General features: G+C 41.0%; 1 protein-coding gene across 1 annotated transcript; it reads right to left on the minus strand.

The window, feature by feature from the left end:
• Positions 1-7,734: 7,734 nt before the first annotated feature.
• On the minus strand, positions 7,735-27,030 carry AMD1 (adenosylmethionine decarboxylase 1). The gene is made up of 9 exons (XM_063329784.1): positions 26,502-27,030; positions 15,184-15,270; positions 13,526-13,652; positions 12,921-13,023; positions 12,038-12,080; positions 11,798-11,942; positions 10,676-10,768; positions 10,443-10,598; positions 7,735-9,900 (listed from the first exon to the last, which is right to left on the minus strand). The coding sequence occupies exons 1-9, from the start codon at positions 26,630-26,632 to the stop codon at positions 9,760-9,762; spliced, it is 1,026 nt and encodes a 341-aa protein (XP_063185854.1). The 5' UTR covers positions 26,633-27,030; the 3' UTR covers positions 7,735-9,759.
• Between the last annotated feature and the right edge of the window lie 69 nt (positions 27,031-27,099).

Genomic DNA, 27,099 nt, shown 5'->3' on the forward strand with positions numbered 1-27,099 from the left:
AAAAGTAGAATATTTTGAGAGATTCTCTATGGACTGAGCATCTGTTTCTGTAACCATCTATTTTTTGTGATTTAATTCTCTTTTTTCCCAAATCTTTTGAATTGCCCAGGGATTTGTATACAATACCGCAAAAACCAGCATGCAGAGTCCTGCACACAGAAGGAATCCAGCGGAGACGTACCTTGCTCAGAGCTTCCACTCTTTTTCAATTAGTGCTCGACCTAAGGGTTTTATCAATATGCTTTTCTTTTAAGAGACATATTCTTAGCCCTCCTGTGACTGCGACTGGCTCGGTATATATTCCTGCGTTAGCTCTTTTCTCTTAACAGACTGATGTGCACGTAAATACATACAGACTCATACCAAGCAGTACCCTCCACTTACATCCTTCTGATTTCTGAACAGATTGATATATGTGTGTTTATTTCAGACAATGACATATTTTGCAAACTCCCGGCCTGGGCAAGCAACGGTTGCTTAAAAATAGTACTAGCATATTTCTCTAGCATATAAAGAGGTACATTTACGTTATATAAGATGAAGCGCTCTCCTGCCTTTGCTCAATTGAGATCTAGAAGATCAGGATACAAATGTAATCTATAGGTCAGCTTTTGCACTAAAATCCTACAGTCAAGCATTATTACCCTAAGAAACTGTGAAGTGGCTCAATGAGATGGCAGTTGTCCAAATCTAGTAAGAATAACTAGGATTACAGTTCTTTAAAAAAGAGTTAGGACAGTTTTATGAAAGCTGGTTTAAATATGTGATTTCTGTCTGTCTCTGTAGCATTTTCTTTATGAAAAATCAAAAAGGATAGCTTTTCCCAGTAGCTGCTTCATTTCTTACCTACTGTTTGACATAGTAACGTGGGGAGTTGACGTGGGAAGTTACTGGTTTGTAACTTCTTGCCCGCTCAGCCCTTCTGGGTGGTCTGCATAGTTCAAATATTTCAGGAATGAAGTATTTAAGAGATTACAATGTTAAGAGAGCAGGTAATCAGAAAACATATCTTCCTGTTATGTAGCAGCACACTAAATGTAGGAGTTGAAAGGCAGAAATATAAATTGTTCGGCTTTTCCATGTCACGGCACTTAACAACAGAGTACAGCTGCAAATAAACTTTTCACAAAGCTTAAAGCTAGAATATTAAAAACTATGAATTTGCAGTTGATTATCTGCCTAAAAACAGTGAAAGCCGAGCAGAACAAATTAAATACTAACATTAAAATCAATATTAATCATAGAAGAGAACAGACAAATACGACGATGGCTGTTTGTTTGCTTTACTGTTTTCACTCGTCCCGTGAGCCTCGCGCTCAGTATCCTTCAGTTGTGGGTCCTGTAGCTTCAGCAATTACACTCTGAAGCCTTTGTAGCTTTGTCTTGTTCTTCTATACGCTGCCTTTCACTACAGCACGCTAGGTAAAATATACCGTCTGTAACGGGAATGAGTCGTTTTCTTTATCTTACTTTTCTGGGTTTGGTTGGTTGGTTGGTTGTTTCCCTCCCATAGTAGTATATTTCACAACCGTTTGGGGGAACAAATAAATTAGGTCTTTCTTTAAATCAGTAAGTCTATCAACACTTTTTGGTTTATATCAGGTTTTCGATCTAAATAAAATTTGAGAATTAGAAAATATAGGATGTTAGGTCTTCAAATAAGAAAAAACCCCCAACACCTGTACCATCTGAATGTATCTGTAAAATACACGTCTGTAAGAATCCTTAAAACTGGCAAATTTTGGGCCATGAGAGAGATGGTTTGGACAGAGCGTCCTGTCTATACCCTAGCTAATGATGTGGGTTTAGGCAATACGCAGCATATAAAGAACACAAATCTCAGTCTAATTAAATGAACATACAATGAGTACTCCTCATGATACGTACCCTGCAGGCTATTGTCACAGTAGTGGAAAAGCTTTAATAACTGAATAAAACCACATTGTTCCCTCTCCTCTCAGGTAATGCAGCAGCACTGTCTTTGCTGTAGAACAGCATCATGAAATAAAAACAGGAGAGAGACATCTTTAACAAAGGAAAGACATTGAGTTTGGAGGGGGTTACCATTAGAGAATAGCCCTCAAGGGCTTAGGCCCTCTGGTTATTTTTATGTTTCATCCTGAAATAATGTGGAAAACGTACATTTCTGCTGCCCAGGCTGTTAGGGCTTCTGCATGCAGCATGCCAGAGCAGCTAAGAAGGAATCTTGTAGTTTAGTCTAGTTTTATCTACCTTTTTATAGCCTGGGTTCTAACTGTGTAATTGGACATCTGACCTTGTATTTGGCTAAATATTTTCTAACCTTTAAGCTTATGTGCTCTTAAAGGTGAGACTAATGAAACTGACAGACACACAGTAAGTTCCTCTTTCAAGGAAACAAGTCCAAATTTAGGGACTGGAAGTGGCTGATGGAGCTGTCAGGTGGCGTGTTGTAAAGAACGAGCTCTGACAGGCACAGAGGCCAGAGCCTCTTCTGGAAGAAGCAGGTAATGAAGAGGCACCATATTGATCCCAGTTTATGATCAAGAAAAATGGACTTGGAACATCTTGTCTTGTTCCATCTGTGTAACTCCTGTCCACGGGAGGATGGCACACAGAAGAGAGAATGGAATTGAGCCCTGTCACTGCAACTAACAACTGTTCAATCCTACCGTGGTTTTCTCTTGTCTCTTTATAGCTTTGTTTTTATGCGGCATTTTTAACAGTGTACAACAAGTACCAAACCCTTACTTTTGCCCATGAAGTAAGACAATGAAATTTAACAGATGGAAATTGAACCAGTGGAGTCAGAACTTCCACTTCTATGGCTACTTTACAAACTCAAACCAGAAATTTGCACCTTTCTAGCACACAGGCTCGTTATCAACAGATCTGCAGTTATAAAGCAGTGATCCATTTGCACAATAATTTCCTTTTAATTGTGAAATAAGAACAAAACCACATTATAACCAAATACAAAGAATGTTCTCCAAAAGATGATATAATGTGCAGCTGTGTGGCAGCTATGCAGTCTGCCTAACCGTAACTTACTTGTGCTGGTGGCTCAATAGACGTTTAAGTGGCCAAACAGATTTAACAACAATGCTACCAGTTTATTCACTCTCAAAGCCAAAAAGCTATGTTTATTTTTAGGGAAGTTCATTTTAAAGTCTCCTCGCATTTCTGAATAACGATTGCTAAGGACCCTCTTACTCAAACTGCACTATTATTTTTGACAACAATGTGATATTTAAAAGATGTTCTTGAGGGCTGTAGCACTGCGTTACAATTGCATTGTGGAACATGCTCCCACCTGTCATTCCATCGAGTTCCCTGGGACTGAATTTACAAGAGTAAATATTCAATACAGTTGACCACTGAGTGCCCCATCCCTTCTCCTTTCATCAATAGCGGTGTAAGCTGTGACTTAAACAAGTGCATGATTTCAGAGTACTCTGAGCTACTTAAGACTCTAAATTAACTATTTAAAAGAGGGCTTTTATTACAAAATACCTGCTTAAATTTTTTTTCAGTTTTAATATTCAGTAGTGTATTTATTTAAAAGAGAGAAAGGGGTGTTGCTTAATGAAGCTTACACATAGATGTCTTCTGCAAATTCTGACCGTGGAATGAACTAATATTTAATCTATTTAAATTATTAATATAATAATATTTAAATTTATTTCTTATTTAAATTATTATTTATTTAATCTATCTATTTAATCTATTACAGTGGTTTGGAAGGAGTATCACGCTGTTTTCTGCCTCCACATACTTGTTCTCAAGAGCGCAGGAAACAGTGAATTGACAGCAGCAGTATGTTTGGATACTTTTCTCCACACAGCTCCTGGAATCTGGATTTATTTTGGAGTCTCTGGAAGTCTGATGTGTCTCATTTTTATGAATAGGCTACCAGCAGCTCAGGTAGCTTGCAATTTTTAACTGGCAATGTTTAAGTAGGATATTATAAACTAGATCACAGAGGTCAAACACTGTATCCACAGTGAAAGCTTTACTTTGAGTGAACCATTTAAGAAGCTATAAACAGGAGGCAGCCCCTTTCGTAACTCACCTTTGAGAGAGGACCCATTTTTGGCCAGTGAGACTTTCAAAAGAAGGTGCAGCACTACAGAGCTCATCTCAAGCAGCCCGCTCAACAAGCCTTTATTTCTGCTCAAATGGGTGCAGAAAATGAGAAAGCAGATATGTGTGTATGCCTGTGGGTGCGGTTTGTCTGGCACAACGTGTACCTCACGGTTTTCCAAGTAATTTTCTCGCTACCCTAGTAAAAAGATTATCTTAACTAACCCATGCTGCTGCTTATGAGGTTACAGTAATTGATGCGCCAGCAACTACATATTTACACAAAATACATATAACAGGAGATGCCTGAGTCCATTAAATTGCATGTAACAGTTAATCAAGCAAAAGGGGTAGTGCAGGAATATTTTGAAAATCAGATTTCTAATTTAGGCTTTCTGAGGTCAAATACTTTGCATATCATAAATCAATGATTTTTTTTCCAAGTATATAAATCCTCAAATGGTGCTAGAGAAATTAAAATTAAATATCATTGCAAGCCAGCCAGTATTAGGTTACATGTTGCAGATAATCTGATAGTTGTACCCAGACTCCTATTTATTGCAATTAAACTAAGTTTCTGCAACTCTAAGAGCAACCGAAATAAAAATCAGTGGATAGCAGGGAAAGAGGAAAGGAAGAAAAAGTTGCACTTTTTGTATCTTGGGTTACGTTTAAAACTGTAGAAGTCTATGAGTTACTAGATGAGTGGCTGTCAGTCACAGCACTTGCTTAATGTGTCTGGAAGGTCACCAAGGACTTAGTTTTATTTCTCTCAGGGCTAACTGGATTTTTTCTGGGTTTTTTTGAGCACCAGGAACCTCATACTGGCACGCTTACTCATTCCAGACTTAAAAAGCAGTAGTTCCAGCACATGTCTTCAGATGGGCAGATGGCTCGCATGCTATTTTGAAATCCTAGTATTTTTAGGACAAGTTTAGAGCAAGAGACTGAAAGGATCAATATAATCTAGAAGAAGGTACACGGGAGAAAAAAAACAGGAATGCTATAAATTACATAATTTAAAGTTAGGAATTAGGCAAAGCATGCACATTAGGAACTACACAGCAAAAATGTGGTTTCATGTTCTGGCTAACACAGGAATGAAAAATGCTGGAATTATTGTATTCATGTGCCTGAATTTGCTCCTAAGTGTGACTTTACATATTAGACTTGTATACACGTATTTAAAATTTATAGCAGTTGCCAAAGGCAGAACCAAGCACGTTATAGAGAATGTAAAATTTGTATTAAAATATGGCTCTCAAGCAGTTATAGAAGCAAGACTCTCTAGGGCCTGCTTAATATATATTTTTTTTAATTAAAGGTAACAGCAGCTCTAGTACTGTAAATACAGTGTATTACAAGAAACAGAAGAAAACTGAACAGTTAACTTGAAATTTGGCTAAACCTCATTTCCAGAAGTGCTTCCTTCTGGGCATGAGGTATACTAATAGCAAATATTATAAGCAATTCTTTCGCCAATCCAATCTCCCCCAACCAACAGAGGCCTGCCTGAACTGTAAGCAATATGCAGAACACTCCGTGGGTTACACCACCAGCAACTCCACAGCGCGAAGTGAAGCAGGACAAAAAAGTGCAAGTGTAATTTAACCTGAAGTTAATCATGCAACTGAAAGTCAAATGGAACAAAGTGTCAGGAAATGCCAGTCTCAGTAGCTTTCTAATGACAGCGTTCTCTTCCAAGCGCTTGCCTGTAGGTACATTCACAGTGCAGCTGCGCCAGCATTTCAAACTGGAGTATTTTTTCCTTGAGAGTATTTAAGAACATGCAGGTGATTCTCTGCATTCCTTTACACCTGAATCCTGTTTGCTCAGCTCCACCTAGCTGAGCCAGAGCAGTTCCTCAGTTGTTCATTAACTTCTGTACTGAATGGTCATTACTCTGGTCACACAGGAACTTACCAGGTCAGCACTGAACCGTCCTGTTCTTTCTAGGCTTTAGCCACAGGCTCTGCTTTAACACTTCAACAGGCTTCAGATTATACATAATCTGTTTGGAAGCAATTTTTTCCACCTTTAATATAGTTTTGGCTGTACATCTTGGGAGAACTCCACACTTCTGGAGCACAGCCTCAGCACTGCTTCCAAGCCTTGTGCCTTTAGGTATTGGTGGCATTCCTTTTAGGACCATCGCTAGGGAAACCTGAGTTTACAACCTCCCTAGTTGGGAAGCCTCATAATTTCTCTGCCAACACGTAATCCTGCACCACCAAAGCAGCAGCCAGACTGACAGCCACTTCCTAGAGCTATTCTGCACTCAGATCCGAGTACCCAAGCTGATTCATCTCTTTTCACCCAGACTGTCTCCTCTCAAAGCACACAGGCTTTGTTATTAGTAGGAAAGCCTGCTCCCTATACTATAGGTGGCATCAAGCTAGACCTCACAAACCCACAAGACCGGATGGGACTCATCTGACAGCAGGACATCTACAGAAAGCCCTTCCCACCGCCCCTTTACAATGGTTATTCCATCAATTTATTGTAATTCAGAAATCTAACACAGCTAATGCCTACAGCAAGCTTTGCATTTGTGTTGCTATAACAGACAGAATTACATAGACACTGTGTTCTCAAATCCATTGTCAGCACCATTTACAAGAGAGAACAGCTAGTGTAAACGACTATTATTGAAGAGCATTCCCAAGGTAAAACACAGGAAGATGACAAGTAATTCTACAGGAAACCTGCAAGTTTCAGGCAAATTGGGTTAAAATAGAAAAACACTAAGATGAATCTTCAGTTTTGTGGAGCGCAGTCCAGAAAACAGTTCTTCAGAGGTAGGTTACTGCTAACTTGCCATAGCTGACACTGTTAGACAGGATCACTCGATGCTGTAAGCTGGAATTTCTTCCTTTCACAGAAGACTTAGTTGGGCAGTTTCAACAGTGTTAAGTACTTGAAATAACTGGGAGAAGTTACTATTTAATATCCAAAGCACAATTAGAGAAGTCTAGCATCACAGAATAGGTTCTGGGAGACTAATGAAACCTGTATTCAGACATGAACAATTTAAAGATATTAGGCCTTCAACACTAACACAAGTTTTCCCTACTTAGGTGACTTTGGGTGGGATACCAGCACTGTTAAAGCTTTGCAGGTATGGTTACGCTGCAGCTGCTGTGCGACTAATCACATGGAATCCAGGAAGCTTCAGTTACACTGGCTGCATCTGCTTAGCACTGACACTCCCAGCCCCTGCTTCTGGCCTGGTTTACTATCCAGATTAGGTACACGCCTACTTTAACTTTACTGTGAGTTCTCAAAGTCAGTCTAGGCTGAAGCACAGTATGCCAGGATTTTGTTACTTAAGACCAGCAGAAGCAGAAGTTGTCTTAATTCAGAGGAATATTTTAAATATTTAATGCTGAGGAAAAAATACAGGTTAAAGACAGCAAATCCCAAATTTTTGTGTGTTCATTTAGACAAACACCTTTAGAGCCTCAAGAACACCGTAACTTTTTCATTTGTCTTCCTTTGACATGCTGTCTCATTTTAAACTACCAACATGTTAACAGTTGAGATGCATCGCCTACAAGGGCAAAGTAAATTTAAAGTAATTTAGAAAAAGAAACGCATAAACCTATTTCAAATTAAACCATTTGGTACCAAAAAGCATGAAGAGTGTGAAGGATAGAATTGCTGCATCATCACTACAAACAATTTAAGCGAACTTTTATTGAAGCATTAAGTTGTGGTACAGATATTTTTAAATGATCAAAGTCTAACACCACAGAAATTATAAACACCATACTCCCTCCATCCTGATCACCCTAGATAGTTCAATAATCCATTCAACAGCTTTCATTTTTATAGCCGAGGCTTATGCTTCCATTTGTAAAAATGCGTATTTCAGTATTACTTGAAAGGGGATCTTCGGTCTACTTAAAGGACCTCAAGCCAACAAATGTCAGGTCAGTTGGGACAACATTTAAGAAAAAAAAAAAAAAACACTGAAATATTGGTCCTCAATATTAACACCAAAAGCATTAGTGCCATTTACAGCAAGTAATTGGTAACATTGGTAAAGAACTTCAATATGCTTAAAATAAAAAAAAAAATCAAAGTGTTCCAACCACTTGATTTCTAACCAAGCAGACTTTAGTTTAGAAGCACTGAAAAAGTGCTTCATTTATAAATACAGAAGGAACGAAAAACCACTGCGTCAAACCAGAAAGAGTCAAAACATTGCGAGGACAAGAGCGGGGGGGAAAAAAAATAATCTCAATTTCATAGTTAACATGCTGGTCTCACAGCTGTTAAAATCCCAGCATTTCCAAACGTAGCTGAAAGTGTGCCAGCTCTTTAAAGCCTGCATTTTAGTCAATACCCATTAAAGTGACTTTGAATTACACACTTATTCATGCTCTATGAATAGCATTCTACTTCACTTCTGTCCAGGTGTCCCAGACAGTTCTTGTTCTATGCCTTCACTTAATGCCCTCAAGTCACAGTAAGGGGAACCACCTTAGTAATTAGGAGGAAAAAACAGATGAAGTCACAACACTCAAATACAACGTAAGTCACATGCACAACAATGTCACAGGACTGTCACAAGACAGAGGCATTAGCTTTGCTTGGAACAACAAAATGAAGTGACACTGGACCAATTTAGAAGCACTCTTTACAGTTAGAAGTGGTAGGTCACAGGTTTTACTGAGAATAATCCAAACCAATCAACACACCCAGCCTGGCAAATTCCATTCCTTCACTAGATCTGCCCACCAGTGCTCAAGAGCACCAGCTTCTTAGTCTGACATAATTGGTGATTAGGAAAAGAAAATGTCTGGTGCCAATCTGAACATGCACTTTGCAAAGCTGTCACACAACTACGCAAAAGCACTTGTGTCCTGACTCAGCTCTTCCCCTATCAAATCTGGGACCTTCTTCAAATTCTGCCATTGTGTAGCAGTGTGACAGCTTGGGGATGTAGACAGACAAATAAGCATTACGGTAAGATGAAGTTTAATCTGCATTAGTACCTATATTCAAGTTTCTAGAGGTGAAAGACCAATGCATTAGCCCAGTGCTACAGTATAGCTGAGCAAATTCCTATAAGCTTGAGTAGAGCATGAAAAGTCAGTCCGATTTAAAAATAAATCAACCATCACCTGTAGTAGCAAAACAATTTGTAACTGTTTTAAGAACTTTCTCCAAACATGGAAGTGTTAATTAGGAATCAGTTTCATTAGAAATCATAAAAGTTTGTCAAAAACTGTTTTAGACTGAAATCACAACATAGATGAAAAAAGTGACAATTTAACAAAGAACTGTCCCCAGTGAGTAGGCTGAGGCTAAAGTCTAATGAGGACGAAAGCCTTGTCTGTGGGGAATTTTTGGTGATACCTGGAGAAAAACTATACTGTGTGTAATTCTACCTGAATCATTTTTACAAGTGTTGTAAAGTTTCATACAGTAAGATTTTTCTACATGCACTTCAATTTCACAGCAAGAGTGGCATAGAGTACCTAAACACAGAAGAGAGCATTCATGCAAGATATCTAACTCCTTGATATAATAATGCATACAATTCAAAATGGTTATACTATGATTACACCTAGGGCTTTCCACAACTACAAGGTGGTGGGAGTGGAAAGCATGGCCCCCTGAATCATTAACTAGAAAGCAACCACCACCTTCTATATGGGATTTCTTTTTGCGCTTTTTCTTCATTCTTAATCAACTGTGCTGTTGCTGGCGATTCTTTGTGAAACTGGTAAAAACAAAATTATAATCACTGAATTGGGCAATCTGGTGATCAAGACGTTTAAACCCTTCAATCTTCTGGGCAGAAGAAAACACTGTACGACATTTAGAGCTCTAGAAGACAAAAAAGTGAAAGTTATTTTTAAACTCAGCATTTAAGGATGGGCTAGCACTAGCATTCTGTGTGGTTCTTGTGATACTGTTACCAACGTGCCTCAAACCTGTGCCTGACAGTGCTGCAGTAAGTTTCAATCCCAAGCAACAATTCTGCTCCCTATGCAGGGTACTGCTTTTCTATGAACCATTAGCTGGTAGCATCACCATTAACAGCAGTGCTTCTACAACTGACAGCTGCAGCCAAATACAGAAAAATGCCAAAGCAAGAAATTATGCCTTTACAGAACTGCATGGGAAGTCATTAGAATAAATACTGAGATGGGGCTGCCTTATCTTAGTGTTTAAGTTTTCTGGAGATGAGATTTAGTGCATGCCAAAGCAACACTGAAGAGTATTTTCACTTTCCAAATAAGCTACCATCCAAATACAGAGGCACACTGGAAACTACTAGTGTCCCAGTAAAAAAAAGTTATCCAGCCTTGCTTTGTTTGTGTCTCTATGCATTTCAGGAACTGACAAGCCAATGTAAGAAAACTCACCTGATTAACAAAGAGGGTTGTCACAAATTTTCCTGGCTTGAAAACCTCTACAACTTTTCTAATCAGGTCATCATATGAGGTCTGACTTATGTTTGTTTCAAAACTAACATAAGAAAACTCTGGTTCTGGAGTGATGTGAATAGTCCAGTAAGTTCCCTGAAAAAAAAATATTATTACCACCAAATAATTACTGTTTACTTTAATACTGATTACCAGTTAAGTGTAAAACTTACATCCGATTTCATCCCATTCATTGAATACCCACAAGGATTGAACATTGTAGCATCAATAACAGAACCTGGTATCAGGTCACGAATTCCACTCATCTGAAACAGAAGTTAAAATGACATCACTCATTTTATTCTTATACTTGCATCCTTATCCTTGTTTAGATTTAACTCAAAGGCAGAATGAACACCTGTTCAGGGGACAAGGCATCAGAATTCTCACAATAACAAGTCAGTTTGATAATTTGTACCCCTGTAGATGAACTTGCTTTGCACCCTGCCACTTCTTAAGCAAGTGACTGAGTGACAAGTTGCACACGAGTTATCAGATACTTAACCTCTTTCAGAACCAAGCTGCATACCTCCAAGACAAAGGAACAGCTTAGAATTCTTGTAACTGCTTCTGCAACTAAAATGGAAGACAGAGCTCCTGTTCAACCGCATCCACAAAGTGAAGGCCGTTTACATTACTCCAGAGTGACAACATACTACTTTATCCTCTGGAATGAAATGCAGTCTCAAGCACTTTGCTTTCCCACACAGTACTTGAGCTACAGCCAAATCTCAATAGCAAATACAGTATAAGAATCAAAGCCTAAGGTGGAAAACCAGATGAAGCCACTGGACTTGCCAGAGAAACTTGTTCGTATCACAGGACTTTCCCATTTGGAAAAGAAGAGAAAAGGGGGCAAAACCATCAAGTTATGCATATACCTTAAATCTGCCGCCTGCCATCCAAATGGCTCCATGATTTAACCTTGATTTTGATACATACATCCCCTCAGCATTCATTATCTTCAGTCTAAGTCTTACTCCTCATAACTTCCATCCTTCAGTGGATGTTACTCAATTGTGGTTTTATTCCTATTCCTCAATTTTTCAGAGGATAAGCTTCCAATCACCCAAAGCACTGCAAATCGCTTTTTTTCAGAAGACTAAAGCAGGGGCATTGAAAATGTGAATTGAAAACACTCTAGAGTGTTAAATCTATTTTTCCCTCAAAACATTAACCCGATGTTTTGAGATCTTTCCTACCAAAAAATAAACCTTGTATTAAATGGCAAGTGAAGCGTTTTGTTGCCCCATTCCCACCATCCCCAGAAATGCTTAGTTGTCAAGCAAACATACACGAGTGACATCATTTGCAGTAACACCATCTTTCATGTAGAACTGGTCCATAACTACTGGGTCAAGCTCACTCATCAGAATTTCCAGTGTCTGATCAGGCTGATTGGATATCCGACTCTCTGGGAAATCCAGGGTGTACAGGTACCTATAAGATACAGATCACTTATGTAATAAATATTAGCAGCACCAAGTTAAGTTCTACGGTAAGCCCCAAAGATTTTAAAGTCTTCACATACGTACCAGCAATCAGAATTCATACGCCCCATGCAATAAGCTGCTCCATCTGACAAGACAAAAAGTCTCCAGTTAATGTACCACAGCTGATGCTTTATATAAAAGACTAGCTTCATTTCATATTTAAAGATAATAGAAGTCTTTCACAGACCACTGATACAGTCAGCATCTGTATCAAATAAGCAGGCCTTTAACTTCAGGAATGTTAAGCCAATAATCAGTAGAATGGGCTCCCTCAGAAGGTAGTCTGGACACCCCAGTTCAGAGCCTACCAGCAGGAAATTCAGATTACAGCTTTAGCTACAAACAGAACCCCTAGCATTCTGAAGAATCTAATGAATTTATGGTTAGCATATATTTTCAAATAACTCAGGTAAGTACTACAGCTTCCATGTTCCTTCAAAAAACTTTTCTGCCAGTAGTTAACATTCAAGGTTCTTCTTGTAGGTTTTAGATTTTATTAAACATTTAATCTTTAGAGCACCAACTCTTCTGCCAAAAGCTTACATTTTTCTTCAGTGTACTAGTTACCTTAAATTACTATTCTACCTTTTTAATGAGACTTTTAGGGTTAGCAAGAGCTGGATTCTGCAGAATGACTACACTCCATTTGAAAGCCTGAAGACGACCTCAGTTAAGAAAAGGTGTTAAGTGTCAAGCTCAGTGTGATATGAATTCTGATCTTGGCAAGTTAGTGTAAGAAATTCAGAAAATATGTATTTATAGCTTTGGATTTTTATGCAGCCAAAGCTTGTGCTGGCTACAGAACTGCAAGGACTGATGAATGAATGGCCTGGAAGCCTGTACGTGTTGTACAGCTTGTCACTTCTCACTTCACATCAACACTTCACACAAGCTGTGCAACTTTGCTGAAGGTTAATGAACTTACTTGGAAAAATTTCATTAAGAAACTCTACTTCTTCCTGGAAATTCCTATGTGGGTACTCCTGGTGGGAAGGCTTCATGAAATTCTTACGTGAATAAAAGAAGCTCTGAAAAAATAATGGTGCATCTTAGCTATTTCATACAGCTGTCCACCTTGAATCTAAAAATCTAGAAAAATGCATGCATTTAGTATTTCACAGGACCTAAGTTTTCATTGTCCAAACGCTGCTAGCTGTTGTATTTCCATTTCAGAGGCATACAGTTATTCCTAGCTTAATTTGTAAGCTACAGGAGACTGCTTACAAATCTGTTTTCCACAAGAAAACATCAGTGACTTCAGCACTGACAACACAACATGGAACTCTTTCACCCTTAAGTAACCTTAACTCAGTACAATAGCATTTATAAGTCAGCATCCTTTAAGAGGCAAATAGAAGGCTAAATCCTACAGCAGACCAAGCAATCTTATCTTAGAGTCTTCCCATTGTGGGAAGCATACAGAAACAGCAAAGGAAGTTTCAGAATATTTAATAAAATCAGTGAAGTTGAAGTATTAGTGAAAAGCTTTTTGTACATTTTAAGGAAGAGGCAGCATTTCTGGCACCTTACCTGAATTGAGTCAAACCCACTGTACTCCCTAGCAAGCTCCAACAGGGGAACCAGTGCTTGCAGTAAGAGGGTGGTACCACACGTCTTCAAAATGAAACGTCTCTTGGAGACAAACATGCTACTCTCACTGTAAAAAAAAGTGTTAAAAATATATTAAGTGCTCTATATTAAGCAAGCCAGAAGAGAATGGTTAGATCCTGGTTCTTATCCCAACCAAATGCATTACTGTAAGTGAACATTCAGCATATGCTACTTAAACATGTTTAGCAAATGGATCAAACCAATAGATTTTAGCTAATATTTGAGAGCTGTTATGATTTCCCAAAACAAGTACCTGCTGCAAGTATATTACACAGTTATGACACTACAGGAAAAGAGGTACTACATGCATTACATATCCTTAATCTATTCAAGAAATACAAACATGATGTGAACTGAGTAAACATAGACATGTAATTTAATTTCTTAACCCAGACACAGAACAGGGTCAAACTTGACATCTGACCTTCTCAGCCAAAATAAAGCCAATGAGAAAGTCAACTCAAAAAAGGCAAGAGCCTGAAAAGAATTTCATAAATTGTCTGGCTGCATCCTCTAGGAAAGCTGACTACTGCAAAGTGGTAAATGAGCACCTGCCCACAGAAACAGGAAGTCTCATAATGAGAGCACAGGCACAGCTATAGGATACACCTTAAACATAAGATACAGAAATTAACTATACATAAACTGTAAGTCAGATACTTAACTACAGTCCCACTGAACTGGAGATTAGCACTGATACTACATCCAGAACCTTAAACATGTGTAACAAGTATCTTCTTACCAAGTAACTGAGCAATGGGAATAAGTCCACCTTAAACTAACGCAGTTTGGAATGCTGTTTAAGAATTCAAAGTAAAGGTTATATTTCATCCAGGACACAGTTTAACTAGTTACATTCTTTTAGAATTTTGTTTTAAATATATGAAGCTTGCAGAAACAAGATTTCAGCAGTTTCTTTGACTAGCTTGCTCTTAGCCCAACCTTGCCTTCAAGGCAGTCTTTCACAGTACAAAAGCTTCAGTTTTTGTAATCTGAAGTAAAACAGAGAATGTCAATGCATCTGTAAAGTTCATGTAGAAAAAGCATGAAAGTATTTTGCAAAATGAAAAACACATGGCAAAAGTAGTGTCCTTACAACTAACTGCTGCACAACACAAAAATTCCAAGATTTCAGGAAAGCTACGTTTTTACAGACATCCTTAGCTCAGCTGCAAGAGTTGTTCTGCTTGATTGCATTATCTGGAGTTAAAGCCAATCTACTGATACAGTTTTTGCTGATCTAAGTGTGACACTTACATGCACTATTCTGCTGAAGTAATCCTAAACCTCTTAACTGGGGAGACTGATTTATCCCCTGGATAAAATTCAATGATCAGGTACAGAAACGCCATAGCCCTGTCCTTAATCCTTTTAGTTAAATTAAAAAGACAAACACCAATAACTATGAAGACACTTCTGCTACTGAACAGAAGCATGACAGTATTATGACCCCTGCAAGTTGTAGTCATGAATAGCATGATCTTAAACTAAGACTGTACTCTTGGCCAAGTGGATCCCACACAACAGCTTCAACTTTTTTACCTCTTGGAATCTAAAATAGTAAGCTAGTGGCTTACCTGAGTACATAAGCTTCCTGCTTGTCAGTTTTTGTCACACTTATGATCAAACAATGCACATTCTCCAGAAGTTTGTCCCACTCAATCCTGTGAAGAAGTTATAGAAGACAGTCAACATGTTAAACTGAAAGTTTCTGCAACCCTGGGTAAAGAGTATAGCCCAAACAAGACTGTAGCTCTTGTTTTCAGTTGCTGGATCTGAGAGCACGAAAGGTGAGGACTTTTATATAGGAACTATCACAATGCGGTAATATCCTGTTCTTAGCTCCCAAAGGCTATGTATTCCTCAAGATCTGTTAGTGTAATCTGCTGCACGAAGGCAATTGTCAAACAGCAACCCAAAGCTTCTAACTAGGCAAGTCAGGATTATTTTAAATACTGTATCTCACACATTCCAAGATAAAATTCATTGTTATAACTTAAAGGCATTCTTTAAGTTGTATCTCCATGTACTTCAGTCACAATAGTCATTGGCAACTACTAGAGTAATAAAGGAGCAAATTAACATTAGCATGTTTTATTTGTCCAGCTTAGAGTCAAGCCCATAATTTAATTGAAAACCAACCCTAAAACCTAATATATCTCAATGACCCAAATTCCTCTTTGATTGATCAGGATCACAGAATTCCTTCTACCTCTAGAAGATATAGAAGACTTATATCAAATAGGTTAGAATATTACACTTACAAGAAAATAAACTGAACTATTTTCATATAGTGCAAGTTGAAGCTACAGCACTAGATTTCAGTATAGTGGTAGAAATTTAGTATTTCAATTCTTTAGTGTCATTACTCATTCTACAAGAAGATGAAAAAAAATCAAAGGGCTCAAATTAAGCCCCAAGATTCACAAAAATTTTCATGAAAAGTAACAGACTTGCAAAAAACTACTTTGGTAATTAGTTTAGTTGTATGGTTGTAGTAGTTAGTTTAGTTGTGTTGACATCAGATTAGTAGAATGCAATATAGTCCGCTATAAAGCAGGCGGCAACAGATAAAACTTCCCGAAGTTGCAAAATTACAGGACAGCAGTAGCTGCCCTACCTCTGCCATCTCTCCCCTCCCACAGCATATTCCACCCCCAGGTTTGTGCTGGCTCTTGCATCATGAACCAAGACATTTACTAACCCAACATAAAACTAAGCTGCCCATCAGACAACTATAGGACCCTTCACAGCTGGGAGCATGAAAGAATTGCAATTTTTTCATCACTAAGCACACTATTAGATTGGCTCAGCTGCCCACGTAACTGTCAGCCTAATCCTTCCTCAGGAGTCAGATCCCCCTCCCTTTATGGACATTGCAAGAGCTCTGTAGTTGTACTTCAGGACAGAGCACTCACTGTTAACTATCAGCAGGGTTCCTCCAGCAGCCACCAATCCTCCTCCTTAAAACACTGGTGGGCTTGCAAAGTTTTAAATTCTGATGTACATATAAATAAAAATATCCAGATGTTCTTTGCTTCTTTAAACACCCCAGTAAATAACTGCCTTAATTTCTCCCTCCCTTGAGAATGCCTCCCAAAACCAAATTCTGTACCTTTACTACTAATATTTGAAGATCTTCCCTTTTAAAGTGTATACTGCAGTAAACCAGTATATTCACACAGGAGTCAACCAGAACATACTTAACTTACAAACTCACTCTATAGCCTCCTTTTAGATCAGACTGAAGCTATTAAAAATTAGTTTAAGATAATCATATATGTCTTAAAATCCCTCATAATTAAGTGCGCATCTGAACAAGTTTATGAACTCAGTGATATTACTGGATACTTAAAATCAAAGTGAGGTTTTCCCTACCACCCCAGTTAGTGAACCTGGATGAAATACTCTTCTGCAACTATAGACATGACAGCACAGACCACTCAAATCTGCATGTCAAAAAACCCCAGCTTATTTTAAATGCTCAAATAAAGTCCTGCACATTTATTCAGCTCTACATTTATGGCATTGACGGGGTTTAGCTGTTCCTGATACTCAAGTGTGAAAATGCAAGTGTCTGCTCATCTTTAAAAAATGTGGTAAATGCAAAGAGGGAATACATTATACCTATTTTTTAAGTGCCTTTAGACAATTAGGCAATTTTGCTGAGAAGAGGACTGAAGGATTTAGTTTTCTCTGGAAGCTACAGCACACCTATATAAGTTTGCCAGCCTTAGTATCTTCCCTCTAACATCCTATTATACTCTTCCTGTAAACTGAACTGTAAACTGTAACTGAAACATGTTACTTTGGTTTAGTATGGTGGAATAACTGTTCAAATCATTCCAGCACCACTACTGGCAATATTTTATCTGCCATTAAAGAAATACTCGGTATCTGACACACCATTTACGAAAGCTGAGGTAGCATTCCCTTACATTGCCTGATGCTGAGCTGCAGTAACCCCGTTTGTACATTACTACAAATCTGATTTTGTACTTGTCTACGTATTAATGTGCATGTAACTATCTCAGGCTTTGCAAGAGCATACGTCTCAGCCTTCACAAGCTTCTTACCTGGTCAGACAGTCAAAACCGTAGCTTTATATAGACAAGTGAGAATATTCTTTAAGTACCACTGTAGTGCAGTTCACATGCAGACATTTCAGGAAAGTGGCTCATTTAAGTTTCAATCACATTATTAATAGAGGAAGATGTAACAGTTTTGGTGTTCAAGTAGTCCGATAATAAAGGAACAGTACAGAATGCTACCAACAATATAATATTGCATGTTAAGTCCAAAGCCTACCATGCAAAGAAAGTCCCTAGTTATGCTCATTAGTACTATAGTTGGCATTTAGGTACTACGGCTGAAGTCTGCTGTAGCACAAAACCTTTGCTCAATTCTTTTTCTATTCCACTACAAAAACCATAACTAAGCATATGCTAAATGTTCATGCGGGAAAAACGGGTAAGTTTATCATCTGATCTTATTAGAGCAGCCCTAGAAGAAAGCCTACAAGTTGAGAAATATACAAGATGTCAAGCTTGATCCAGAAGCATACATAAAATAGACAAAGGGTTGCAGCACCCAGGATGAGACTTGGGAGAAGTTTTGCAGACATACTGGCCTGTACCTGTATGCATTTTAAAGTTAAGCACAGAAAACTACAGAAAGGCCATTAACATGCTGGATTTGCTCTTAATATAATCTATTTAAACAAGATGACCTTAGCATTTGACATTTTCCATTGTTTAAAGCAGAGCTAAGGAAGAACATCTGGGACTACTTTGTACCAAGTAGACTGAGTTCACTAGAAGTCTAACTCTTGCATTTCTTCCCTTTTTTTAATCTGTACAATTATTTAAGTGTTACTAGTTGAAGACAAGCAATGTCTAGCCCCACTTAAAGCAGAAACAAGAAATCCACCTTAAAAAGTATTTCTGTGGTTTTAAGTACATGTATTGCAGCTAATCCCATTTTATTTTGTCATATAAGAGTGCTCATAGTAACTGTGAAATATTTGAGAACATTACTTCTTATTTCATAACTGAGTGAACTAACTGGGAAGCAAAGCCTCCAACTGAAAAAGGCAAACCAAAAACACAAATTCTCAATAAAATGCTATCATGGGCTTCTGCTCTTCAAAATTCTCCTTTCAACAGGAAGTATGTGGATTGCATTACTATTTCCTAAATTATTTCCCATAGCCAGATAACAGGACAATTCTAAACACTTTGGAGACTGCTTTTCTGTACTCAAGCCAAGCATACTTGATGCACTATGATGCATGAAAATCATTGGTAGATAAGTTCCATCGCAGACCTGCATCCACTGGAAGTCCAAACTGAAAATGCATGAGACCAACTCCCTGCTGTTATGTAGGCTTATTACCCACTTCATTCCAAAGCTGTAAGCTCCTGCTCCTGGAATTTCACATTACTGACACCTACTGAAAATCAAAATAGTTTCTCCAATAGGCAAGCACCATGCACCTTAAATGGTTGCACATGCTCAGAGAATACCAAATGAAAATGGAATACGTCTACTCCAGTGTGAGAAACTATCCGTGCTTGAATGGTAGAAAGCTACTGTTCTATACTTGACCAGCAGAACATGCCAAAGGAAAAAAAAACCAAACCAAGTTTAGCAGTCTACTCCTATACCCGTGTTGCAATGTTTAGTGCCTTATCAGCACAGACTTGTTACCAGAGTGCAAATAATTTCAATTCAAACTGCCACCCAGGGATGCCAGTATGGAAAACCTATCAGAACTGAGAAGTATTTCAGTTTATTTTTAGGAAGTATGTTTAATGTGTGTATGACATGCATAGTGAACAGTCCCTCTCAACCAAGTTCCAAACCATCATGTTCACTTCTTTATTTCATGTTTCTGAGAAATAAAGAATGAATAAGCTATGAATCAAGTTTTCCTTGCCAGATAAAACCGTACTTTTGAATGCAAGTTATTGGCCTATTCTGAGCCTTTACCTTCAGGGATAAAACAGGTTCTTAACACAGGAGTCAAGCATATGAGGCAGTAGCATAATACTGCTGTTTCAGGCCAACTGGGAAGGGGATAACAATTTAAAGAGATAAAAAACTACATCAAGAACTTGTTCCTATCAGCAATTAACAGCTTCCACGAGCGTACCATCCCACCACCCCAGTAACAGTACCTTGCTAACACAGCCCCAGCAGCACTGGGAGGACAAGCTGTTTTGCAGCAGGGCAGGAATTCTTAGGAAATAAATCCTATGAAACTCCTGAGGATGCTTTAAGCTGTATACATACTCTTGCTTAGCTTTTCATTAAAATAGAACACCTGACAAGTCTGTAGTAATCAAAGTAATAAGCATTTTCATCTTGTACTTTACTGTAAGATCTTGTTTTAAAATCAAGCATTCAAATGCAGAGCAGCTTTTTATTCCCTTACCTCTTACCTACTAAATATTATTAGGAGCCAATAGATGTATCAGTTACCTCATTAGCAGGCTACAGTTAAGTAAGCAAACTCCTACCAATACCACAATCCAGAACAGCCAAACTCAATGCCTTGTCTAAACAGCTTATGCAGAGGAGCTGCAGCCGAGGAGCATGGAAGCTGGCTAGGCATCAGTGTCAGCAGAGTTGCAACACTAGTTTCAAGCATCCTGAAACAGGCAGATACAGTACAGACCAACTACACAAAAATCACAAGCTTTTTAAAGCATCTCCTAGCAGCTGGTGTATTTTTCTGCAGACAGATGCATGTGAGTTATTTACTATTAGAATTATAACTTAGTTTATAAATTGCTGTTGAAGATAAGTTACCCTGAACTATGTTCGCACCCTGAGTTTAGACACGAGACACTGGCAACTTGATAATTTTACTTCAGCAGTTATCTGTGGAGTGCACAAAAAACCACACACCCTCTATATGCTCTGAGCATAGATATACAGAAATACTGTCTGCATCTCATGTTAAACTTAAGAAACTCTCCAGGGACATGCATTTAATCTTGAATTAAAGACAGGCACCTGAATGGAAAATTACATCCACATCAAAAGTGATTCCAAGTAGTACTCCTCACAAAACACTTCTTACCTGGAAAGTCCCAAACCAACTACTAAAGAAAATAATTCCCAAATGACACCAAGATCTTTCAGCAACAGCACAAAGATGGCCACGGGTAGTGCTTTAAAGGCTGCATATTGCTCCTGTTGCAGGCCTTTTATTGTTATTGCAGTTACACCAGTCTACATCAAGTGGTGACTCCGCCCTCTACATCCAAAGATATTCAGTGGGTATTCCCAAGTCTCTCATATCAATGGACAAAACATACCTGACATCCAAGATATTTAAGGAAGCATAAGCCCCAATAGGCCTATCAGGACTTCAACAAGACTTACAGGCAACACTCAGGGCAAGTTTGAGTGTGACCTTCTCCAGAAGGAATATGCTGTAAGGCAGCAAGTATTACCATAAGCCTCAAAGCTTGCTGTTCTGGCTGAGTAAACAGCCATTAGGAATATTCCCATTTAGGAATATACCAGTAGCTACATGTTTTAATAGAATGTCCTATGGACTCTCAAGAGTGCAGGTCTTTGACAGAAAGTGACTAACCAAATTCTTTAGCAGTTTCAGTGGTAAAGTAGGAAAATACCAAAAAGCCCTCAACATAACTCAGCTTCCCACAAGAACTATCATAATCAGTAGTGTAAAAGGGCTTGTTTCCTTTGTGTGAAACCATTCTTTAATTACAATTGAGAGAGTTACGACCAAACATATTTTACCTGTAATTTTGAACTTGTTTGCTAGAATCTAGTTTAGAAATATCAGTTTTGATGACAGGAAGACTGAATTCTTACATAAAATTCTTTGTATTACCTTTTATTGCCATGTAAAAAAGCTCAGCAAGTGCACAGTGACAGAAGCCCTTATCCTGGCACAATCCTGCTTACCCTGCCTTCCTCCCAGGCTCCATAGAGTAGCACTACTCTGTTTTGTTTGGCAGCCCTGCGGGAGTAAGACTAGAACAGGGCTCACAGCACAGCTCCTCGTACCTTCCCTGTTTGAGAAGAAAGGCAGATGATGCTGCTGTGGTCCTAGGGACTGGTAGAAGGGGTAGAGGTGCAGCAGCACTGCAGCAGTGAGTTGACTCAGGCTATAGGGTGCAGTACAAAGCAAGTATTTACAGGACTCACATCTGGGACTTGACTGTATTTGTGCTTAGAAGTTTTCATTTAATACAGGATGAGAATCTCATATCAGTATCACTCCATATTGCTCATTACTGCACTGTTTTCTCCAGTTTCTTGTGTGTCCACATAATACAGACAAATAGGAAGCACAATAAAGTCTATAAACAGGCTTAATTTCAGAATACTTCAGGATTGAATACTTGAAACATAGACTCAACACTTTCATCATTAACCTATGGTTTCAAACTTCTGTACATTCAAGATCATGATAAGCCTTGCAATGGGAAATACATAGTTGCACGTAATCTGACGGAATAAACAGTTTATTTTACTGTGGGCATAGTGAATGCACTACTCAGTCACCACAGAATTCCAGGGTTTACAGCATGTTCGTGTTTTCAGCAAGCCCTCCTTTTTTATACATAGTTTAAGGCTATTTTTAAAAAATATGCTTTACAAAGCATAGTGAGAACAAGCACTACAGTTCAAGACCACAAAAACGTTAGCTTCATTCCACTTTTCAATATGAGTAGGGTAGGCATCATCTTCAGATGCTTGCCACTATTTCAACCACAAGACCTTTTCAAAAAACTGATTGGCAAATGAACAAAAAACTCCCAACTCTTAACAGCAAGTAAAGCCCATGTTCAATACTTAAACTTTTTAGTTGGGACCTTTACTGAATATATTAAAACAATAAGTATAGATCTTTTCTGAAAGACTTTACAACTATCCAAACTCTTCTCTAGAAAGCAGGCTTGCCCACAGGAGGAAAAAATTCTTAATTGCATCAGTTCTTGAACTTTTTTTCCCTTCTTTCACTGGCGATATCCAGCAAAGACTTTAAAATATCTAATCTCTAGCAAGCACACACATGGAAATTTTTAGCTTTGAACACCAGCTTAGCTTAGTCATTCAGTAGATGAATGGCTCGCATTTCACTACTAAGCAGGTATTACAATACAAAAGGCAAGCTCAACTGGTTTGCAACTTGATTCTAATTTAGCTATTGTTCTACAGTTTCAGCTTTGATTTCAAGTTCTGTTCAACATAAACTAGCTTATTCAGTTGCCTTTATAGAATTAGCATAGTGGGATATATTGTATTTAGAATTTTTCCACTAGCATCTATCACCTGTAATAAATAATTCCTACAATTTTCTAAAGGAAAATGTTTGTAAACCTAATTTCATGCTAGCAACACAATATCACTAGTAATTACCCCTGGACACCGGTTAACAGCAATTCTCAGACATGTCACAGCTTCCTACCAAAAAGGTGCACAGCTTCAATCAACATCTTGTATTAAGAGCCAATTAACACAAAGGCCTTCAAAGCTTGCTCACAGCTCTGAAACTGTGTTAAAGACCACATGTTGAACAGTTAACAGTTTGAATCTACTCTATTAAAACTTTACAGCCATATCTAAACCATACAAAGGAACTGTCACAGTACCTGCCTTGCAATTACTTTAAATGCTCTTGATCAATTTTAAAAAATTAAGTTTTCAGTTTTGTAAGCATCAGCCTGAGCTGACAAACAGAACACCAGAGAGCATGAATGTGCCAATGAGGAAAGCATTTGCAGAATGCCATCTCTAAACTAGATCTGTATATTCCATCACCAACATATTAACACAAAGTCAAATGAGTACTTTTGGAATCTTTCACATTTAAAGTCAAAGATGACAGGAATCCTGAAGTGCCTACGTAACTCCAATCATCTGTACATATTTCAGCTAGGATTTGCAATAGTCTTCCAGGATTGCCCGGATATTACCTACACAAGTTGTTACCTTGTGGCACCTGCTACACCACTAAACCCCAAAGAACTGTATAACCACATCTGATGATTTCCACATTAAGCACAATATTCATAGAATGGTTTGGGTTGGAAGGGACCTTAAAGACCATCTAGTTCCAACCCCCCTGCCATGGGCAGGGACACCTCCCACTAGACCAGGCTGCTCAAAGCCCCATCCAGCCTGGCCTTGAACACCTCCAGGGATGAGGCATCCATAGCTCCTCTGGGCAACCTGTTCCAGTGTCTCACCACCTTCACAGTAAAGGATTTCTTCCTAACATGTAATCTAAATCTCCCCTCTTTCAGTTTAAAACCATTAACCCCTGTCTTATCACTGCATTCCCTGATAAAGAGTCCCTCCCCACCTTTCCTGTAGGCCCCCTTTAAATACTGGAAGGCACTATAAGGTCTCCCCGGAGCCTTCTCTTCTCCAGGCTAAACAACCCCAACTCTCTCTGCCTGTCCTCATGGCAGAGGTGCTCCAGCCCTCTGATCATCTTCATGGCCCTCTGCTGGACCCGCTCCAACAGGTCCGTGTCGTTATGTTGGGGGCCCCAGAGCTGAACTCAGTACTCCAGGTGGGGTCTCACAAGAGACCTTCAGAAAGGTCTAAATAGCTTTGCAAGTCAGAAAGTTACATGAGCAAACTACCTCATTACATCAACAGGTCAGAGCTAAACGTGTATTCTGCAGTGCTTCTGACATGGCAGAAATGAAGCTTCCACTACCCATGAGCAAGCAGTGTAAACACATAGACATGCACACACAACATGGGCTAGTCATTATTTCAGGAAAGGCTGTTATCTGCCCACTGGCAATTCAGATCCTTGGATCACTAACTCTACCAATACATACACACAGGAAATTTGCTGAGAAATTCCAAAACAAGGGAAAAGACAAAGAGCATATGCTAAGTATGCCTTTGAACAGAGATGCTACCGTCTTTAACATATTCCAAACTTTCAATACATCATGACAAGCTCTCCTTCAAGCTCCCTGACCAAAGACCCCTGGGTGATATACACAAGCAAATCTGGGTACACAGAAAACACCAGATCCTCCTGAACCTGAGAAGTTGAACATTTACCATACTGAGAGTGAACTACTGACATACAAATAACCTTCAGATTTGTTCTGTATGCTTAACACAAGCCTGCTTTTTTCAACTGTGTCAGCTGATTACATCTGCATACCAATCTCGTCCCTCCTATAAACCTGTACATAGTTCTAGGTCCATAGCAGAGTTTGCTCTGTGCTTCAAGCTTGCAGCTCCCATTTTCTGACACCTCAGGACGCTTGTCCTGAACATGATCTTCTGCAGATCTACAGACCTTATTGGATCTCGGACCCCTTATTATTCCAAGTCATAAGTCTAGGTACTCCGCTCTTCCCGGACTTCCCTCCTATAAAATACGGCACGAACACCTCGTACCTGTCTTGCCCAGCACGGTTTCAGAGACGAGCTGCGTGCCGGCAGGTGGCCGCCAGCCGCCGTGCTAACAAAGGCGGAGCAGGCACCCCTCAGCCAGAGGCGGCGAGGGCTGCCCCCTCCCAGGGAGGGCCGACTCTCCAACACGTGTACGCGGGGAGCTGCGTGGGCCTGGGGCCTTTCTTCCTCCCTCCCTGGGTGGCAGGAAAGAAGCGCCAGCACATTCCTCAGATGCCCATTGGGTGACAGCGGCGGGCCCGCCCCTCGCGGCGCCCCGCTCCCATTGGCCTCAACTTGTCAATGGGGGAAGCGGCAGCGCGGCCCGGGAGCGGGGCCAGCCGACTCACGTGTAGACCGCGGCTCCGGCCACACTTCGGAGGGGGGAGGTGGGGGGGTGGCCACCACCCCAACGCCCCCCCGCCTCACTCCGGTGCCTCCTCCCGGCCACGGAGGGGTACGGGAAGGGTTCCCGCGTACCGACGGCTTCCCGCTCTATCAACCTGTCCAGCTACAACAGTGCCGGAGGGCGCTACGAAACCGGCCACGTGAGGGAACCATCAATCCTGGCCGCGACAGCCAGAGGGATCTCCCCAGCCCCTTCCCAGCTTCCATAAACCGGGAACGCGATTCCTATCTCTCCACAGCCGGTCTCAACGGGCAGGGTTTTTCTGAGCTTTCGCATCCCGAAGCCGGCGGGGAGCCGCGCCGTAAAAAAACCACCTCCGCAGCTCTCCCTGCGAGCAGGGCCAGCCGCTACCGGGAGCCGCAGCCTGCGCAGGGGGGGGCTTGGTGCAGAGGGGTGGGCGCCGCCGCCGTGCCCCCCCGGCCGCCAGCAGCACTGCGACACTCCGCCCGCCTCCACCCCCCCGGCAGGCACTCCCGTCCGGCGCGGCACACGCCCGGCTCCCCTCTCCCCGCCGCCACATGTTGCCAGTAGGGACCGCACGGGGCTTGCACGAGGTGGCGGCACGGAATGGCTTCCGCGCCGTCCCCGCCACCGCCACCTCCGGCCGGGACGAGGGGAGGCTCCCTCCCTCCGCCGCCTTCACGGGGGAGGGAGGGCAGCGGAAGGTCACCCCCTGCCCTCCCGCGGCGACCCGAGAGAGACCGGGGCTGTCACCGAGGCGGGGGGGACGACGACAACGACGGCGGGGGGGGAAAGGAGGGGGGCGAGCCCGCCGCGCGCGCGCGCGGCCGTTGCCACCAACGGCTCTCCCGAGCCACCCCGGAACCAGCCTCCCCGTCAGCGCTGCCGCCAGCCCGCGCACGGCCATTACCCCCCGCCCCGCTCCCGCTCCTCCTCACACACTTCTCGCCCGCCGGCTCCGCACCGCCACCACCGCCGCCACCACCACAGCCGGGCCCCGCCTGCGCCGGCCATTCACCGGCCCCCCCTCCCGCATTCCCACATAAACGGGGCAGCGCTCCCAACCGCCGCCCCCCCGCCCCCAACCGAACCCCACCCCGGCCGTTAACGGACCTGGGTATGGTGCGAAGATCGCCGGACCCCTTGCTCTGGTGCGGCTCCTGCTGCGCGGGCTGCTGCCGGGCGAACCACACCTCCAACAGCTTCTCGGTCCCTTCGAAGAAGTGTGCACCGTTCTCCTTCATGGTGAGACAACTCGGCAACCAACAACCACAGAAATTAACGACGACCAAACTACCGCCCCCGGCCGCTACCGTTTGCTGCTGCTGCTGCACGGGCCGCGCTGCCGCCGCCGGGTCCCAGTCCGTCCCGGGCGGGTTTCACCTTCTAGAGGATTTTTTTTTTTTTAATATTAATTTAAAAAAAAGGAGGAATAAGAAGTAAAAAAAAAAAAAAAGGAATTTTTTTTTTTTAAACCAGCGAAAACCACCCGGCGGCGGATGCGGCGTGAGCGTGTGTGAGCGGGTTACAGTCCGAGCGGGGGTGCGGGCGGGCAGGCGATGCGGTTCGGTTCCTTGTAGTCCGTGTGTTCCCCTGTTACAGAGAAGAGCGTTGAGCGAGCGCTAGCTAATGTCGCCGGCCATACTGTGTAAGCGAGGGGCTAACGCGCACGCAGCTGCTTTTATACCCCGCAGGTAACCGCATCACGCAG

The sequence above is a fragment of the Chroicocephalus ridibundus genome, chromosome 3 (genome assembly GCF_963924245.1).
Source record: "Chroicocephalus ridibundus chromosome 3, bChrRid1.1, whole genome shotgun sequence".
NCBI lineage: Eukaryota > Metazoa > Chordata > Aves > Charadriiformes > Laridae > Chroicocephalus > Chroicocephalus ridibundus.